General features: G+C 37.0%; 2 protein-coding genes across 2 annotated transcripts; both read right to left on the reverse strand.

Annotated features, from left to right (window-relative positions):
- Nucleotides 1-477: 477 nt before the first annotated feature.
- LOC126966617 (gamma-glutamylcyclotransferase-like) lies at nt 478-5,076 on the reverse strand. The gene is made up of 3 exons (XM_050810781.1): nt 4,897-5,076; nt 2,764-2,897; nt 478-1,736 (listed from the first exon to the last, which is right to left on the reverse strand). The coding sequence occupies exons 1-3, from the start codon at nt 5,020-5,022 to the stop codon at nt 1,349-1,351; spliced, it is 648 nt and encodes a 215-aa protein (XP_050666738.1). The 5' UTR covers nt 5,023-5,076; the 3' UTR covers nt 478-1,348.
- LOC126966620 (gamma-glutamylcyclotransferase-like) lies at nt 5,076-10,796 on the reverse strand. Its single transcript, XM_050810785.1, has 4 exons — nt 10,623-10,796; nt 10,254-10,383; nt 9,571-9,704; nt 5,076-5,969 (listed from the first exon to the last, which is right to left on the reverse strand). Exons 1-4 carry the CDS (start codon nt 10,625-10,627, stop codon nt 5,681-5,683), a joined length of 558 nt encoding a protein of 185 aa, XP_050666742.1. The 5' UTR covers nt 10,628-10,796; the 3' UTR covers nt 5,076-5,680.
- Between the last annotated feature and the right edge of the window lie 9,374 nt (nt 10,797-20,170).

Below are 20,170 nucleotides of genomic sequence, written 5' to 3' on the forward strand. Positions count from 1 at the left end.
TGAACGAAAATGTATTGAGCACGGTCGATTCGACATCGCACGCCCGCTTGAAGGTGGAATTGTAAGACGTCACCATTTAGTGCTCAATTAGTGCTGTCGTTGTAGTAAGAGATTTTTGAAAAATAATATTTTACTACCATTTAGTGCTCGATTAGTGCTTCCAGTATTGATTAAAGAATTTTGAAGATAAATATATTTATAATACAAAATAATTCCAATCGAAGTCTAAATTCGACTTTCACTAGTGTAGGATGTGAAAATATAACGGCAGAAACATAGAAAAACAATAACTTTTGAATGAATCAACCGATTTTCATCGGTTGGTAGTTTGAATTGATTAAGGTAGTTGTTATTGATAGGCATTTCAACATAACATTATGAAATTTTATTTTAAATATTATTGAAAGATGAATATAATAATAATTTACTAGATACTAAAATTACAGAACAATTGACGGAACCGTTTTGGAGTGATTAATTTTCCAAATTGCATCTTTTACTTGCAGAGGTACCTATAGAGAGATGGTAAAGTTAGTATGAAATCTTTCGTACCACTCGAGTGGGCTAAATAATTTCATACTAACTTAAGACTGCTGGCGTCATTATATTAGCAGAAGTTGATTTGAAAAAATTTTATAAAGAAAAATTCTAAAATCATTTACTACATCGACAGCACTAATTGAGCACTTAATTGTGACGTCTTTCATTTCCACTACTTGCCGTTTTAGTCTCCTTCTAGCTCTTAAGACTGTTGGTGTCGTTATACTTGCAGTAAGTAGTTGATTTGAAAAAATAAAAGAAGCTAATAAAGAAAAAATACAATGAACTTGTATATCATTGAAAACATTTGGTAATATACACTACAATCGTTAATCATAATAATTCTTATCTTTTGGGTGATTTAATTTTCTTTCTAATACACTTTTTGTTTCGTAAGCATTTTGTGCATTAAATTTATGTTCATCAATAAAATAATATTCTATTCCTATTAAATACTTTCGAATCTTCCAGTCAAATCTATATAATTATTTTTGTATGTATAAAATTCTCATGTAGTGGTGTTTGTTATCAAACTCCTCTCAAACGGCTGAACCGATTTGTATCAAATTTTGTGTTCATATCGGGTTGGTCTCAGAATCGGCCAACATCTTCATCATTTTTATAGCCCAAAAATTTTATTAATAATTTTATTCCTGTAACCTGTAGGTAACTTAGTTTTCTATAATTGATCATTACATATTAGATTAATTTCGCCAATTGCGCCAAGATAAAAAATTTAGGTTTCCAAAATAATTAATGTCAACATTCATAAATATATAGTTCTTAGTATAATAATAATATGTAAGTATTATTCCCCTTCCTTAGCCCTTAATTTCCGTACATCTAATTTTAAAACTCTCCTGTCTATGAATTTTTTCTCCGGACATATACAAGGCCTCTCTGATGAATAACGTCTCAGAAGACATTCCATAAAGAAACATCCTTGCTCGTTATTATGCTTTATCCTTTTCAAATACTGGATGTAATACTGAGGTAGCTCGTGTTCCATGGCTCCGAACATGATGACGGTCATGTAGGACCAGGATGGCCACCTTTCAATCGGTATCTTGTCGTTGTCGCCTCGGGGCAAAGGATTGATCACATTTATATAAGAACGACAAATCAACATTCCTTGGTGCGGGGTAAGAATTTCCAAATGTTTTACGTAGTATATTCTTTTATCCACACCCTCTTGTCTGTAAATAAGAAAGCTTTACAATAAACAAACTGATCTTTTCTCGGTAATATTCCAGATAATATTCTATAGTATAGACAGACGATCTGGAATATAAACCATCTTGACCCATGTCATGGTATAGACTCTATACCATGACACGGCTCAGGACACGAGTCGTCAGCCGTGTCACTGAACCCACTGAAGGTTAGAATACGATCTCACTAGTGGAGATCGCACTCAAACTTGCATTAATTTCGGCAATAGATTTTTGTTTCTCAATAGTTGAGTTTAGTGAGGAGACGATGAGCGCATCGTTCAGGATCCGGGGACGAAGTACAGTAGTCCAAGAGTCTATCTAGGGTCCATATTCCAGAACTCTTAATAGGTATGTTATAGGTAGGTGATCTAGTAGTATTCATGCATTTTTATAAAGATTCTGGCAAAAAATATCAAGAAAACGGTACTACCTACTGAAAAACCTGATAGGTATACGACCTAAAAACGTACAAACAGCGTTAAATTTTTATCACGAATGAACATGGCGGTTTTTTTATGTAAGAGGAGGACAAACGAGCGTACGGGTCACCTGATGTTAAGTGTTCACCACCGCCCATATTCTCTTGCAACACTAGAGGAATTACAGGTGCGTTGCCGGCCATTCGGGAAGGTTTGCGTGCTTTTTTTGAAGGTACCCATGTCGCATCGTCCCGGCAACATCGCACAAGGAAGCTCATTCCACAGCTTTGTTGTACGCGGAAGAAAGTTCCTTGAAAACCGCACTGTGGAGGTACTACAGACATACAGACGGTGGGGATGATACCCAATTTAGTGTCGTGTCGTGGAAATGTAGAATTCCGCGGCAGGATTCAGGTGAAACAGCTCTTTGGAACACTTCCCCTGATTAATGCGGTAGAAAATTGAATCGACGTCTCTACCCAACCGGTAGAGGTACCTTTAATGTAAATAAGTATTTTCATAATATGTTTCGGCAAAATTCGATCGTTTCAGCGACGATATTTAAGTATTTAATTGATTCATTAACTTACGTATCGAGATGTTCTATATCATCCACATGGAGGCGCCAAACAACTCCCCACACGTGGGCATTGGCCGTAGGGACGGGCGTGGCTGTAGGACCACCCCAAAACTTTGAGTACTTGATGAAGTCGAGTCTGTAATTCTATAATCAAGGTCAGTGCAATTTGGACTGCAAGTATCAGTGACAAGCGGGCGAATATTACCTATAACACCCCGACCTTAGGTTAGGTGCTACCTTTATCATTTGAATTGTAAAGATTCATGAAGGCAAAAGTTTAAGTTCAAAAACATTTTTAAGCAACCTTCTACCTTGTACAAAGAAAGTTCCTGGGCGTTTTTTCCAGAACGACACATTAAAAATCCAAAAAAGGTTATTTATTATCATACCAAAACATCAATGGATGAAGGATGCAGCAATTGGATAGGAAATGATACTGACGAATAGACCAAAAGGGCTGATTTGAGGCTGTAGTATATAAACCGAAACCAGTGCTAACTATACCTCTTGCCCAAATCAAAACATGGCTTCGCAAAAAACTGAAAAACCCAGTTTAAATAATGGAGAATTAGTGAATGCAGCTGGCAAACAAAAATGTTCCAGTCGCCTTACAGAGGCCGCAACTTAATGGAACTACCGACACAGGTACAATATTATTATTATTTAATAGATTTCATAACAGGCTACTGTCCCTTAAACAAACATCTATTTACCACAGGTGTGATAGACGCCCCTTACGCAGAGGACGGTTGGAGGCAGAAGAAACGCTCCAGCACTTGTTTAGAGGGCAGGAGAGTGGCCAAATAGCGAACAAATATCCTCCTATCTCTCGCATCGCTTAACCGGATGCCTCTAAGGCTCAAACTAATAAATCAAATACATGGAGCACACTAAAAGTTTTGCACTTCTAGCTAATCGAAACTATTTGAATTTCGAATGTTATATTTTTTGAAACGTTGCAACCTTCTTGGTAATAAAAAAAACAAGTGTCGGGACATCATTTGCCAATTGTTTTTTATCGCACATCATAGTTCTGCGTACGCAACGAAAATGGAATTAAGTCGAAAAGTTTTTACAGCGATGATTTTTTATGATTTTAAAAGTTCTCTCTCCGCAAGACAGTGCCGCTAGCCTACCAAATGCTTTGGGAGAGAAGCACCTTGCTTGAGCACCGTGAGGCGATGGTTTGCTGAATTTGAGAGAGGTCGGGTTTCGGGTTGGGCAGCCTTCAACTGCGGTCAACGAAAATAATGTGGCTATTATTAAGCGGCTAATTGAAGAAAACCCGCGAATTATCTATGCGACAATTTGAGGACTATTGGAGATGGTAGGTATACGCCAAATTCAGAAAATTTTACACGAAGAATTGAAAGTTCGGAAATTTTGTCGTTTCATCCCTCGTGAATTGCTAGCGGAGCAGACATTGTCACAAGAGACGAAACGTGGATTTATTGTTTTGAACCGAAAAAACAGCATACTTGTGTATGAATGGGTGTTTGAAAATGAGAACAGGCCAACAAAAGTGAGACAGGCGAGAAACGTTGGTAAAAAAAATATCGCATTTTTTTTCTCAGCTACGGGTCCCATCTGCACAATTCCACTTGAAGATCAAAATAGTGTTCATTTAATGCCGAGTGGTATTCTAACATTTGTTTACCCAGGATGTTAATAAAAGTTCACGAAAGACGACCAAAAAGCCGCGTTCTCCTACATCATGACAACTCTTCTTCACACACGGCCAACAAAACTAAGTCATTTTTAGCTTCCGAAAAAGTACAACTTCACGTCACCCATTCCGCACATAACCCCAACCTAGCACCCCGTGATTTCTGTATTTTCCCCAAAATCAAAGATTTGATGAGAGGTTTCACTTTTATCGATTCGGAAGAGGCAGTGATAGAACTCAATCAGCACGTAAAAAACATACCTGCAGATCTGTGGTTTGTTTTGTTTTGACCTGTTTTAAAAAATGGTTCGATCGCATGTATAAATGTTTAAAATGTAAAGGAGAGTATGTTTAAAATCAATAAACATAATATTTTGGTTATAACATGTTGTTTTTTTAAGTTACGCAAAACTTTTAGTGTGACCTACGTAATATCAATTATAGTACAGGAATAAGAAATAGTAGGCAGCTACTTACATCGAGGCGTCCAATTGATACAAATTGTGCAGAGGGAATATTCATATGAATTCTGAAGGACCATAAATTACTTCCATAGGCAAAGTATAGAAGTGTATCCAGATTTATAGCCGATTCCTTACTCATTTTGAAATAAAACTTTAGAAGAGGATTATATTAAGATACCTAATAAAAATACATTAATTTTTTATAAAATATATTTGACAACAATAACACAACAATTTTATTGACATTACGTCATAGAAATACACACAGAATAATTTAATTATTCAAAACATAGAGGGAGTATAAGGTTTGCTTTTGAGTTCAATATTGTTGACACAGCTTTTATTTCTGATTACGGTAATAACTTAAATAAGCTTTAAAAATATATAAATGAATTATTTAGTTTTTTAAGCTAATTAAAATGAGTGGATTTAACCTTTATTTTCAGCAACACACGCAAGCTAAAAAAAAGGTGACACACACAAGTATGACGATTGTAAGACGTAGCCTGTGACGTAAACCAAAGCAATGAACCTGGCCCATTGTCGCTGCCTGACTGCAAGATGCTCAATCTAGAGTTATAAATTATTTATGGAAGTCATTATTCATATACTTGAATTCTTTTTTATGCAAAAGAGTTCTTATTGACTTGTAAAAGCTGTGTTGTCTTGAAATATGTTAATAAGACTATAGTTTAAACGTGAAAAAAAAATATAAGCTTGCTGTGGGTTATTTACTAAATCTTATTACACTTTGACATTGATTATTAAATCAATATAGATGTAATAGCACTCTGTCTTCACATGTTCAACTTTTCTATCATCTTGGCGGATGCTTTATTCCCATTGTGTGATATCTTTTTTAACCCAATAACATATTCCTTTGGTAGGTTGCACTCCATAGCCCCTCTTAAAATACAGTCTAGGTAGGTCATTGATGGTCGTCTGTCTACTGGAATGTCTTCTCCTTCCTTCCTAACTGGAGGGTTTGTGGTTTGTTGGTATGTCCGGCATTCTACTATAGTTCCATCCTCGGCTTCAACTTCAACAGTTTTAGCGAAATACCAATTAGTATCTACACCTTCTTGCCTGTAATTAATTCATGATACATTATAATACAGATACCTCTAACGGGTGAAGGTAGCTATATCAAAATTAGTATATTACGCATCTAGGGAGAAAAGTAGGTCATTCTCACCCTTATCTCACTCACGCGTATACGATTTTATTTCCCACCTAGATGAAAAGCTGGCTTTTAGTCCCTGGTACGAAGGACAAAAGTAGTCTTGCCGGAGAGAATCGGCCACTTTTCTCCCTCGTACCAGGGACTAAAAGTGAGTTCATCGAGGTGCGGAAAAAAACCTTTTTACTCAATATATACAATATGACTCGTGAGAAACTAATAATGTTTCTCTTACCAATTATTATATAATAAAATTAGGTATTTTATTTCTGAAAGTTTTCCATATAACTAAAAGAAATGGATACATCATCGCACTGCGCGAGTCATTAACATTCGTCAGTTAAGCGCAAGTGCCGACAGGTACGTGTTCCGCAATGAGTGTGTAAAATGTGCGGTCGCATTGCGCAATTAATTAACTTCCGGTTAAGTTTTAGTAAACTACTTAGTAGTAGTCAAATACTATTTATTTTTGATGTTATCTTTCTACATTTATAGGGGACCGACAAAATATAACGTTATCGTCAGTCTCTCCAGTCATGCAGTTTTATGTAAACATGATATTTCAACAATCACAAAAACAAGGAGATTCTCAATTTACCTATTCTTGCCAAAAAAATATAAAAATGTCTATTGCAAATTACATTTATTAGTTTTACAGTGTGTCAGTTAAATAAATAAATATAAAACAATTAAAAATCTAAAGAGCTTATTCGAAGTGGTCTCCATTGACTGCAATACAGTCCTTTAAACTTTGAGGCCAGTTATCATTAGAAGCACACACTCTTTCCATGGGAAAATTCTTCACTGCCAATCGTACGGATTGTTTTAGGGCCTCCAAATTATCATGGCGTTTAGAGCAAGCCGTACTCTCTACAATTGAGCATAAATCATCATCCAGCGGATTAAGATCGGGACTAGACGACGGCCAGTCTTCAGCTCTGATGAAGTCCGAAACGTTCGTTTCCAGCCAAGACTGCGTAGACCACGCTTTATGACCCGGCGCCGAGTCTTGCTGGAAGGATCATTCTTGAACATGGTGTTGTTAAGGGGCTTCACTACCTTCTCAAGAATGTTATCTTGATACACTTGTGCCGATGTTTACCTTTTTCACAAAAGTATGGCTCAGTCACTCTTTCATAGCTAATACCCCACCAAACCATCATTGAAGTCGGCTTTTCTTAGAGCTTTGAGCATAAATACGGTCATTTTGTTTTTTAAAATGTTGCTCAATTGTAAATAAAATCTCATCCCTAAACAAAATTTTTCTGTGACCTCCCATCGCGTACCGCTTCAGTAGCTCTTTTCATTTTACCACCCTATTCTTTTTTAAATTATCAGTTAAGAAAAGACTAGTACATCTCTCATAGGCTGCAAGTACTAAGTCATCTTTTAAAAATACGCGACATGGTTCTAGGCGCTATCTTCATCTACCGAGACAAAATCTTTTGCTTGCGGACAGGATTTCTTCGAATTCTTTCCCTTACTGCTTTGACCACCTTTTTCGTACGAACACTACCTGGAAGGCCAGATCTTTTTCTGTCACAAGCAGAAGAGGTCTCATTGTACCTATTAAATGTGCACCAAAATTTTACTAATACCAAGTGTATGGGGAGTTTTAAGAATTGCATTTGGCTCCATACCTACTTTGTGTAATGCAATCACAGCGATTCGGTTCTCTTTATCACCACACTCTAATATCGCAAAATATTGTACAATGTATTGGCGCCAAAATGAGAAAACTCAATAACCAATCATATAAAAATGACAGATTCCAAATTTAAATGTAATAATTTGTTTATTTTTAATTCTCTCTAATAATTTAATTTAAGGACTAATGAAGGGTAGAGTAGACCGAGGCGAATCGGATCAGAATAACAAATTCATTAATATTTTGAATAAAGCGAAAATTCCATGTCAAGAACACAAGAGACATATCACCATCCGCCAGCACCAACTTCCATTTTTTTTATGGAACAGGAGGACAAACGAGCGTACGGGTGACCTGGTGTGAAGTGATCACCGCCGCCCACATTATCTTGCAACACCAGAGAAATCACAAGACCGTTGCCGGCCTTTAAGGAAGGTATACGCGCTTTTTCGAAGGTATCCATATCGTATCGTCCCGGAAACACCGGACAAGGAAGCTCATTCCACATTTCTGTACTACGAGGAAGAAAGCTCATTGAAAACCGCACTGTGGAGGACCGCCACACAACCAGATGGTGGGGATGATATCCTAACTTGTGGCGTGTCGTGCGAATGTGGAATTCGGCGGCAGGAATCAGGTTAAACAGCTCTTCGGAACACTCCCCGTGATAAATGCGGTAGAAGACACAATGAAGCGACGCCTCTACGCAAAGCCAAATGATTCCATTGGTACTGTTTTGATTTGACTAGTACATTCTACATCAGAGGTAATGCTTGTACAATGCCAATGATTTCATTGCTTATAAAATCGAGAAATTTTCTATTTAGTAATATGTTTGATCCCATTCGCCCTGAAAGTTGGAGAGGTTATAATATTTTTGGACTTTCAAGTTTTAAATTAATATTTTTAAAAATTTATGAATAATTTAGGTTTTGAAATAATTAATGCATAGCTAGATTGTTACTGACTTACATTTTGACAATAAAACTAACACATATTATTACTAGATGTTTTTCGAAGAAATTTCGGGTTAATCTTCTTGGACCATCAATATATGAGGTTTAAGGGGTTTGGGGCTACCCCCCTGTGCCATCCCCACCCTGCGGAACCTCATGGCTATGGAGATATTCATGGTTAAAGTTTTAAGGTTAGAATAGTGCTATTTAGATTATAGAATGATTTTAATCTGATATTTTCATTCCTTATATTCGTTTTACGTTATTGTATTATTTATTTTTATTCTCGTTTCCATACGTCTGATGAAACCTATAACCTTTAATTTCATCTAGATTCTGTTATCTGAAGTATTACCATAAATACTGGTTGTTGACTGGCCTGAGGCCGGGCTGATATGTATAGTCGTTCTAACTTAACCTAACCTACCTTTAGTTTCTGGCAAAATATTTTATATGCTCAACGTTGTAAGCTTACAGGAGTATGTACTTTGTATGAAAAGTAAAAAAAAATGTATCTCATGAACCGTACGTTTCGGCAACCTAAAACTTTGCAAAACACTTTCTTTTAATGAGTACTATCTATAAAAAATATGGGCATTTATATTGTAGTTCCATATTGGAAAGTTTATCCCCAATTTGCATTGGTCTACCCTACCTTTATTAAAAATTACCTACTTATGAATATGTCAACAAAATTATATTGAACTCTTATTTCCACATTACATAAATTAACATACAAAAAGGTTATCCCAATATTTGACTTATATTGTAAAAGAACAGCTTTGCTAAGTGAAATGAATCTGCAGCAAAATATTAAATGTTCAATATTTTGTATATTGAGAAATAAGGCCATGGGATGATTTAAACAAAATTAAAAAAGTAAAATAGAAGAAAGTTTAATACCAGTCTAATTTTGACATGTCCTCATTTTTAAGCCTCCATATAGCACCCCAGACAAAAGAGTTTTCAGTTGGCACTATTGTAGCTGAGGAGCCTCCCCAGTGATCACTATATTTGATGAAGTTTAATTGGTGGTTCTAAAATAAAAATAACAATACTGAATAATTCATGTATTTTATTGATTACTGGTCATCATTAATGCAGAGGGCAGTTTGGAATCATCACACGACAGATCTTTCATAACTAATCGTTAACTGGTTAACTTAACACTGCTATCAACAAGAAATTTATTAAATACAGCTGTGCAGTTTTTATCACACATGGGTGTCACTTATCATCAGGTATAGTACAAAACCATGTTGCATAAATACTGTGTAACTATATGAGCACATATATATACAATATGAGCCAAAAATCAGAATTCTAATAGTCATAATTGTTATATCGACTTAGATAATAACTATAACACATAATATCTATTATTAAAACAAAAGATTTGCAACTATCCCTGACAATAATATAGTGGTTGAGTTTGACATAACATCAAACTAAATGTGGATATTTAGTAATATGAAATCTAAGCAGAAATCAAAGCAGCAGCAGACATCATTCCTTAAGAGAATAAAATCCATTAACAACTTTAAAAAAAAAAATGCTATCTAGAACCTACATCCCTAGGTACTTACATTGAGTTTGCCAATACCAATAAATTCTGCAGATGGGTTATTTATGTGAATGCGTTTCTTTAACAAGTTGCTTCCATAAGCAAAGTATAAAAATGTGTCTTTAACTGGTGAAAACATTTTTCTAAAAAATCTGTAAAAACATTTCAAAGCTGTAATAAAAAATATTTTAGTTTTGTTACAACACGTACTTATTTAAATTATAAAAATATGATATTTGATCACAAATTGATCATTATTAATACAAGTCTTAAAATATCTTGTGAGTTGTATGATGTCCTGATTTAAATTTGAATTTATTCTCGACTAAATCTCGTACTTACCTATTTAAATTTAATTATGTACAATCAAATAATGATAAAGTACACTCACCTCATAAGTCTTATCGTGCATAGTTTAAGCGATGCGGGCGAATTAAATACTAGACGTAAAGTCTAAATGATTTTTTATATCGGAAGGTAATTAAAATTGATTATAATTTTGGAGAAAGACAATTCTTCATAATTTCCTATAAGTCTTAACCTATTTTATAAGGTAAACAACAGCTGACAACAGCTGTCAAGTGTAAACTGTCACGGACTCGGGACTGCGGTCACCTGATTTAAAGTTTTGCGCTGCATCATTGATATACAAAAAGCCTTGTATATCAATGCGCTGCATACATAAAGTACCTATTTTACCTTGACTTAGCAAGTTCGCCGGATCGGCCAATGGGCAATGGCAGAGAATAGCCAATGCGCTCGGCGAGTTCACTAGCCCTAACTGCCCTTAGCCAAAAATAAAGGTACTCTGTGCCCTAAGCCCAGCGGATGTGTCGCTGTCCTGTCAAAGTTTTATGACTATAATATAATAATAATAATATTTATTGTCTTGAACTTGATTGAAGTATACAATATCAGCTTATTATAAACATACATTAAGACAAAAGGGAGTAGGCTCAGCTTATGCTGCTTGAAATAATATTGCAGCGCTGGTTTTCAGCCTTCCCCATCTCCCTAACGTGTAAGGTGGGATAAATAGTAAAGAGGGCAAACTAATAACGATAACAACATATATTAAACTATTAAGAATTAAGACGATCCACCAACACAGGGACCCAACCATAGTCCAAGTATAGTAACTAGACATCGGTTTGGCGTGGCCAACATGAGATAGATAATATCCTATATATATCTCGGAGATTTATTTGGATTTAAAATCGGGCGTCTCGGTGTTGGTATTTACCATGTTATTTAAGTCGATCAGTGTGCGGCGCGAGCGCTAGCTTGAAGACGAATGCGACTTCTCAGTAGAGCGCTCATTGAGCGCTCTACTGCTACTCTACATATTACTTTTATATTGTAATTCTCCGACATATATAGGAACAATAAGTACATAATATAACACAAGTGTTCTTTCACTATCACTTTTACATCGTAAAACACAACATCGCACTATATTTCCTTCGATTCTACTTAAAATTGTCACTGATGTTGAATAAATAGTGAATATTTCACACGTTTCATAAGTTTTCTGTGCAGCGCTGTCAAGTTTCTTTAGCACACTGGGTGTGCACGCATGGTGAAACAAAAAATCTAATCACACTATCTCATTTCTTTACTTAAGACTCGCATACGTTTTTCTTTTTCTCGTGTGAGTGGGACGGAAGCTATCAATTAGTCTAGTTACTATACTTGGTCTATGGACCCAACCAACAACACGTCTTAAACGAGAAAGCGGGATAGGGAAATAAATAATACTGCATAATATTATGTTCTAATATCGTATATGTAGGTATTAAATTAAACAGCTTTAAATACATGGTGTAATTTTATGTTTGTTCTGTATTCTGAGGTAATCACTTATTTTGGTTTGACAGAAAGATTTGATGTATTAGCAATTAAGTACAAGTTTTAAAACATATTTTAACTTTTGCAGTGCGTGTTTGCTTTGACTTAAAGAAGCTGGAAGCAGTCTTAAATCACTAACAGCTGATAATGCCTGGGCGATTGACAAAATCGGAGTTGACTCCTTTTCGTCTTTATCACTCCCACTCAGGGCTCCTTTTTGTGTGTTATTCACATTCTCAATTAGATCTTCAATTCATTGAATTCCGTAGGGTTCCATTGTCATCAATAGAAGAAAATCCACGAGAACCCTGCAGTATCAGAGGTTATGGTTCTTCTGTTGTTGGCGTATTTTTCGTAATAAACGGGATGACAAACAGTATTAAGCGTTAAAAAAATTAAAACATACACATGACACATTAAAATATATATGATATGATATCAAGGATTTACAATGTATAATTTTTGAGATAATAGATCATGTTGCTTATCATTTTTAAATAAGTATGTATAAGAAACGGCCTAGGGACTCGTGCCAACATTCTGGAAATTATAAAAAATTAGCACTCCCTTATCTAGTAAAGATCTGGACTATTATATTATACTAGCGGACCCGGCAAACGTTGTTTTGCCATATAATTTATTTTTAGTGTTCTACGGTTTTTTCTCCGACGTATTTTACAAATACAACTACTATGAAAAAGTACTTTAGAGGGTAAATATATAATATATATGAGTATATGACACTCACAAAAATATGAATTTCTATTAATAACAGAATTTTATAAATCGGCTCAGTAGATCCAGAGATAAGGGCCGGCAATGCTTTTCTTGCTGATTCCTCTGGTGTTGCAAGAGAATGTGGGCGGCGATGATCACTTAACACCATACGCTCTTTAGTCCTCCTTTTCCATAAAAAAGATTACCCTGTAGATAATTGTTATAATTTATTTTAAATGAAAAAAAGTATTTTCTGTTTTAGTCAATTTTTCAATGATTTTATATTACTCTGCGATTCTGGACGGAGGCAAATCCAACAAATTAGGGTTTGACCGTACGATTTGTTGATAGTCATTGAAAATGCAAATTAATAGGAACTGCAGGCGTTTAAAATTAATAACCCCTCGGGCGAACGGTCGCTCGCAAGCCCGTCCCACCGCCTGCCGCCGGACTGCACCACAATATCGCGCATTCGGTTGTTTATCGTCATCGTCATAGCTATTCAAATAATAGTATATACAGAGATTATCTACATAAAATATCTGTTATGTAAGTATGACTCTGATATGTAAGCTATATAATTGTAAAGTTTCAATAAAATCCATTTAGTAGATTTCGTGTGAAAGAGCCACAAATATACATCCATACATCCAGACATTCTTACAAACTTTCGTATTAATAATATGAAGATACTTCTTTGGAAAGCCAGAAGGTAGGACTGAGATTTTCACAGGGTTGTAAGATTAAGTTAAGTATGTATCGATTTACATATTTGTTATGTCTGACCTAAATGACCTGTCGTTCTCACTTTTTGCCTCAGGTGGAAATTATGTCCGTCACAAACAATTGATTTAATATGAATGATGCTATGGTGGACTATGTTTTTGTAATCTTTTACTTTCTCGTGGGAACCCGTCAATTTTATGGGATTTTTAAAATTTATAATACTTACACATGGCTTTCCGGCAATATAAGGTATCAACTTGAAAAGTTTACTAAATTAGGTGCATAAGTTGTTGTGTACTACGCTAAATAAGAAATTATAGTATTTTATTTTTCCCACGGGAACTCGTTAGTTTTCCAGGATGAAAGGTATCCAAGATGTTAACCGGCAATATAGTTATCAAAATGCCAAATTTTATTAAATTATGTGCATAAGTTATTGTTACTTAGCCATAAAAGTTACTTTAGTTTTTAATTATCCCACGGGAACCCATTAATTTTCTGGGATAGAAAATAATTAGACCGGCAATATAAGGTATCTACATGCCAAATTTTATTAAATAATGTGCATAATTTGTTGTGTACTACGCTATTTAGGTAAGTACAGGTTTTTAACTGTCCCACGGGAACTCTTTAATTTTCCGGGATGAAAAGTATCTAAATTGTTGTCCGGGGATGTAAGGTATCATCATGCAAAATTACAATTTAATCGGTCCAATAGTTTCAGAAATTAGCCCGTACAAACAGACAGAGATAGAAAGAAATTCCAAAAAAATCGGGACCCGTTCTACTTCTCTTCTTTTACATCTTGAATAAAATGACTCGGTTTTGATCATTTTTTTTCTTTGTACAGATATTTGATCGCTACAGATTTATTATAAGTATCGACGATACCGCAAACGAATAAATTTTAATACCTTTAGATACTATCCCCCTTATTCATTATAGTCTGCTAACTTAAAGCATTGCTAATTCTCACTCGGTCTTCTTCTACAATACAATGCAAGCCTATTGGACTTAATACGCAAGTATCAATTTAGCGTAATAGAAACATATGTTTTAAGATTAATATGAACTAGCTTTTACCCGCGACTTCGTCCGCATAAGTTTTTTTGTTTTCTCCCGGCTATAAGTCCCCCTGCAACAATGTCCCACTATCGTGTTCCAGTCCTCAACTTCACATCAAAATTTGTTCAAAAGCAACCTAAGCTACATAATGGATAGCTCCGAATGTTTCCTAAGTAAATATAAAAAGTAAATAATGTAAATCGGTTTAAAATACTACTAACTACCTACCTGCCAACCCCCGATGTTAGACAGTGTGACATCCGTAACATCATCTGCGTAGGAAGTACTAACTTAATGTTACTTACAATATATAATAATGTAGGAAGCTAAAAATAAGAGGCCTTATTACTGTAGTACATTTTTGTAAACTATGTTCTTTGTTTTTCCCTCTCTGGCCAACACATGGAGATTCTGTGGACTTGAAACACGTGAGCAAGCCACGTATAATTGTCCGTGAGAAAAACAACTCTTTTCTAAATTAATGCCGGCTACTTTTAATGTTTGCCCCTGAGCTTTATTTATCGTCATAGCGAATGCGATTTTCAGCGGAAACTGTAATCTCTTAAACTGGAATGGCAAATCTGTCGGAATTATGGGTATACGGGGGATTAAAACATTCTCTCCTTTTGCCATTCCAGTCATAATGATTGCTTTTACAATATTACGACCGAGGTGCGTCACTTGCAACCGTGTGCCATTACACAGTCTTGGTGCATCTAAATTCCGCATTAAAAGGACAGGAACGCCTACTTTCAGCCTCAGTTTGTGTGAAGGTACTCCCGACAGTTCTAAAGAATTAAGAAATTCTACAGGGTATGATGTTACTTGTTCAGTATCCATTACAGTGTCTACAGAGAGAAACTCAACAATATCACCTTCCACGCGTGACATAATTTGCTCGTTTATCTGTCCCACCATTTCATTCGTCGGCGCTAAAATTGCTCTTTCACATAACCAGTCTCTATTCCTCATATTAGTTAGCAGTTCGCTATAGACGAAGTTATTTAGATCATCTGGATTATGCACAACATTGCAGAATTCACGATCCAATGTAATCATGCCATTACCATCCTTTGCCATACGATCTTCTCCAATTTTAAGAAGAGCAGCAGCATATTGTCCAGATTGTACATCATTGTGTAGTTGCACTCTCATATTTGTAGACAGACTAAACGTTTTTACGTGCACCCATAACGTTGACGCTTTTAAACACGCATTTATTGCATCTGCAGGGGTGCCTTTAGTGATAACCGGCAAAGTCTGTCTAAAATCGCCCGCTAAAAGTACCACCATCCCCCCCATGATATTTGGATTACTCTTGATGTCTTTCAAAGTCCGATCTAGAGCTTCAATTGCTCTTTTATGGGACATAGTACACTCATCCCAAACTAATAATTTACATTGCTGCAACATACGTCCACGCTCGCTGTTTTTACTTATATTACAGACTGGCATTTCTTCATGGGCTAAGTTTTTGGCAGTTTAAGCACCGAATGTGCCGTTCGACCACCATTGAGTAGAGTGGCGGCTATTCCGGAAGAGGCAACTGCTACAGCAATTCCTTTATCTTTTCGGATTTGCGCTAAAAGCAAGTTTAAAAGAAAGGTTTTTCCCGTGCCTCCGGGAGCATCCAAAAATAACAAACCACCTTCGCCATCTTCGATTTTTTTGAAAACATTGTCAAATACTAACCTTTGTTCTGGGATCAAACGTGGAACAGACTCTGTCAATTGTTGTTGTAAGGAAGCAGTATCGTAATCTAGTTCCCGTATTAAATCGCTACTGATTTCCTCGGTTCTCTGTGGTCTGATCATTCCATAATCTGATAAATCCTTTCCAGAAATTGTTTTAAACTGGTCTTCAATTTTTGTCAGACCCTCATTGTAAATTAAATCACTGTACGTGACATTGGGATTTTGCTCTTGTAATCTGTGCAATATATCGTCGGTCATATCATTTTTGTATTTATCCCACAATTGTTGAGGATTTGAAAGACCACATGTCGCTACTAATACAGCAAATAGCTCTCTCATCTTGCCTGCTGATCTACATTGAGCAGCTTCTTCCAGTGTCACATCCCAATGGTTGTCATTCTCCAGTAATCCTCTTGCCTCACATGCCTCTCGAAATGTAGGATAATCTTGTGTGTTGTATTTTTTTAGATCATTGAAAGAGGTAGGTCCGCGCACATGGTGTAAAAGCATGCGTAGACAAAAACATTCCATGTTACTAACATGAACTGTATAAACTCGTCCTAAAGCATCTCCAGATTTGACGCCAGGCCAATCGTGAACTGAAGTACCTTGAATGCGGCGTTTCCAAGTTTTCCTACTTGCATCTCAAGTATAATACCTCGGCACCTCGACATAAAGAAGAGTTTTTGCAAACTCATCTCTGATACAAAGATCAAAAAAAGCAGTGAGTGTGGTTTTTGGCGGAGTAGTTATTCGTTCGTGGAAATTGTGTTCATTAAAATAAACGCGTTCACCATTTTCTAAATGCACGCTGAGATGTGTCACGGTGGGATGCCTTTCGTGCAACGGAAATGCTAACAGACGCCACACGGCTTCGTTGCTGCTGACATACCGACCAGACTGATAAGTTTGTACCTCATCTACGGGATTCGCAAGATCAGTATTTCTAAAATTGAAAATAGCTTGATTACTACCCTTGTTTATATATTTGATGGCGCGTACTGAACTGCATGCCTCAACATTTATGTGGGCGTTAAACATTTTTGATAAAATTGGTGAGTAGGGGACTACCCAACTATTATCAACCGTAACGTAGCTAGCATTTCGGAGCTTCACGGTTGCTGTTCGACCTCCGTCTGCTGGCGCTCTTCTACGATACTGCGGGTATCCGTGGTCGTTGTGAACGGTCTCTTTCACTAACTTGCGAGGAAATTTTTTTGTGCATGTTCCGTCTTTCATGCAGTGGCACTGTGGATTTTCGGGTCCGCATGGACCGTGAATCATATTTTTTACAATAATGTCATGGAGAGTCTTGTCAATGTTAGGATCCGGTATTTCAGCGCTGATTATGTTATCTATTTGATCGGGTCGTAACTTATCTTTTAACCACAATAATATATGGACATGTGGCAGTCCACGTTTTTGCCATTCGACAGAGTACATAAAGCAGCGCGCTTCTCTGAACACTCGGCCTTTATTAATCACATCCATTAGTTTTTTAACTTTTAGTCTAAAAACTCTTGCGACTACATCATGTCTATCTATTGCGCTTTGCCCCGGCATCAACTGATTGACTATGTCGGGCCAGGCTGGGTTGCAAGTAAAGGTGACGAATAAGTCAGGGCGACCATGTGTACGCACATAAACAAACGCGTCCTGAGTATATTCGTGTAAGTACCGCGGGCTATTTACAAATGAAGATGGTAAAATGACCATACGACCTAAGTTATTTGGATTTAAATTAGCGTCATTTGCCACAGCGTCTTGAAGATGGATGTAATTCTCTGCTCTTAGTTTAGTTTGATTTAATGATATGTACCGTAACCTCTCGCTTTCAACTTTAACGTACATGTCAACGTAAAACTGATTGGCCAGTTGCTTGCATCTTTGTACAATGTTAAAGTTGTTTTCTCGTATCATCATGTTGTAGGCATAAAAATCCATGCATGAAACCTTTTTGTTATGCAAGGGAAGACCTGTTACAGGATTAATTTGAGGAACTTGAAAGTGGTACCCCTCTTGTCCCTTACTAAATATGATCGGATATTGCAACGCATCATAAAATTTATGAGTATCAGGCACCCTGGTTAATGTGTCATCTCGGGCCTGTAAAACTATATCCCGGAAAGCAAACTGTTCGCCTGTAACCAAGGCTGCGACTTCATTTATTAACGGTGCATTATACCGCCTTTCATGTTCCCCACTTGGTGTGCGATCGGGGTGCATCACCAACCTATAATCCTCTCCCGGCATTCTTTCTAGTGCTGTTTTGAAAGTATTGATAAGGCGATTATGTTCATGCAACATTCTCTGGATTTTTAAAACAGTATCCCTTTCGATTCCTTGTATATTTTGACACCTGCGATCAGCTTCGTTTTTTTCATCGCCCATGAAATAAAGTTGCAAAAACTTTGGTTGTTCATTATTTGCGGGAAGTAAGGAACCAATCCTGTGATACACCTGTCCTTGGATGGTAAAAGTAGGTGAAAATCCAGGCATTACGACCTCCTTATCTACACCAAATGACGTCATCTGAAAGCAAGAATTATACTTTCTAATCCTGCTTAAAAACCGGCGCGATTCGTTACTGTCGTATAAAAGTAAAGATTTAAGAGGTTCCTCTGGCTCGCCAAGTAATGGAATTTTAACCTTTCCACCAGAACAGCACATACCTGGAGTTTCTTCTTTCCATTTCAGTGCTTCACAATATCTGCATTTTTATCCATTCTCCCAATGATAACCAATCGGTGATTAACATAGTCGATCAAAGGGTCATACTCAAAAGCGGCACCATTAAATGCCTCCCACGTACTCATTGAAAACGTACGTCTTCTTTCTGCCTGCCGTTCAGCATTTAAAAGACGTCGTCTTTGTGAATTTTCGTCAGTCTCTGCCGCAATAAATTGCGCGTGACGTTCGGCATCTAAAACTCGACGTGTCTGAGTCTGTTCCACTGTCTCAGCAGCTCTTTGAGATGCGTGGCGTTCAGCATCCAGGGTCTGACGGGCCTGAGTCTGCGTAAACGTCTCAGAGGCCCTTTGAAATGCGTGGCGCTCAGCATCTAAGGTTTGTCGGGCTTGAGTCTGCGTATAGGTCTCAGAGGCCCTTTGAGATGCGTGGCGTTCAGCATCCAGGGCCTGACGGGTCTCAGTTTGCGTAAACGTCTCAGAGGCTCTTTGAGATGCGTGGCGTTCAGCATCTAGGGCCTGACGGGCTTGAGTCTGTGTAAACGTCTCAGAGGCCCTTTGAGATGCGTGGCGCTCAGCATCTAAGGTCCTACGGGCTTGAGTCTGCAGAAGCTCTTTGAGTCGCATGACGCTGAGAATCTAACATCTGACGCGTCTGAGTCTGCTCTTCAGATTCTTGGCTTCTAGCAACTTTTGCAGTTCGAGCTCTGCTAGAACTACGGCTTAGATTGGATTTACGTTTGCGTGGCATATCGAAAACAATAAAACAATAATTAAAGATTTTTAAAATCGGTAGTTTTAAAAACTACAACGTAAGACAATTTTTTATAAAAACTTCGATAAAGCAAACCTTTTTACTTATAACCTAAATATCTAAATCAATCAATAACGTATTGAACCTAAACAACTATGCACCTGACAAACCTAACCAAAAATACGCAACGAATAGAGTTTCGTAACGCAATATTTCAATATTCGCATACGTGCGACGACGACGTCTGCCCTCGTGCGTCTGCCCGCTTGGGTAGGCACAGTTGGGCACGGCCCTCCCCTCGCGCCGCACCGCCTCTTCGCTCGCTAAATTTCATCAATTAGTATTTACCTTACTAAATTTCATCAAGATCTGTCTGCCTACTGCCTACGCCCTAAGAACGATGGCGTGATTATTTATAGCCTATGACCATTTCTAGGTTATCATCTAT

The sequence above is a fragment of the Leptidea sinapis genome, chromosome 10, assembly GCF_905404315.1.
Source record: "Leptidea sinapis chromosome 10, ilLepSina1.1, whole genome shotgun sequence".
Classification (NCBI taxonomy): Eukaryota; Metazoa; Arthropoda; class Insecta; order Lepidoptera; family Pieridae; genus Leptidea; species Leptidea sinapis.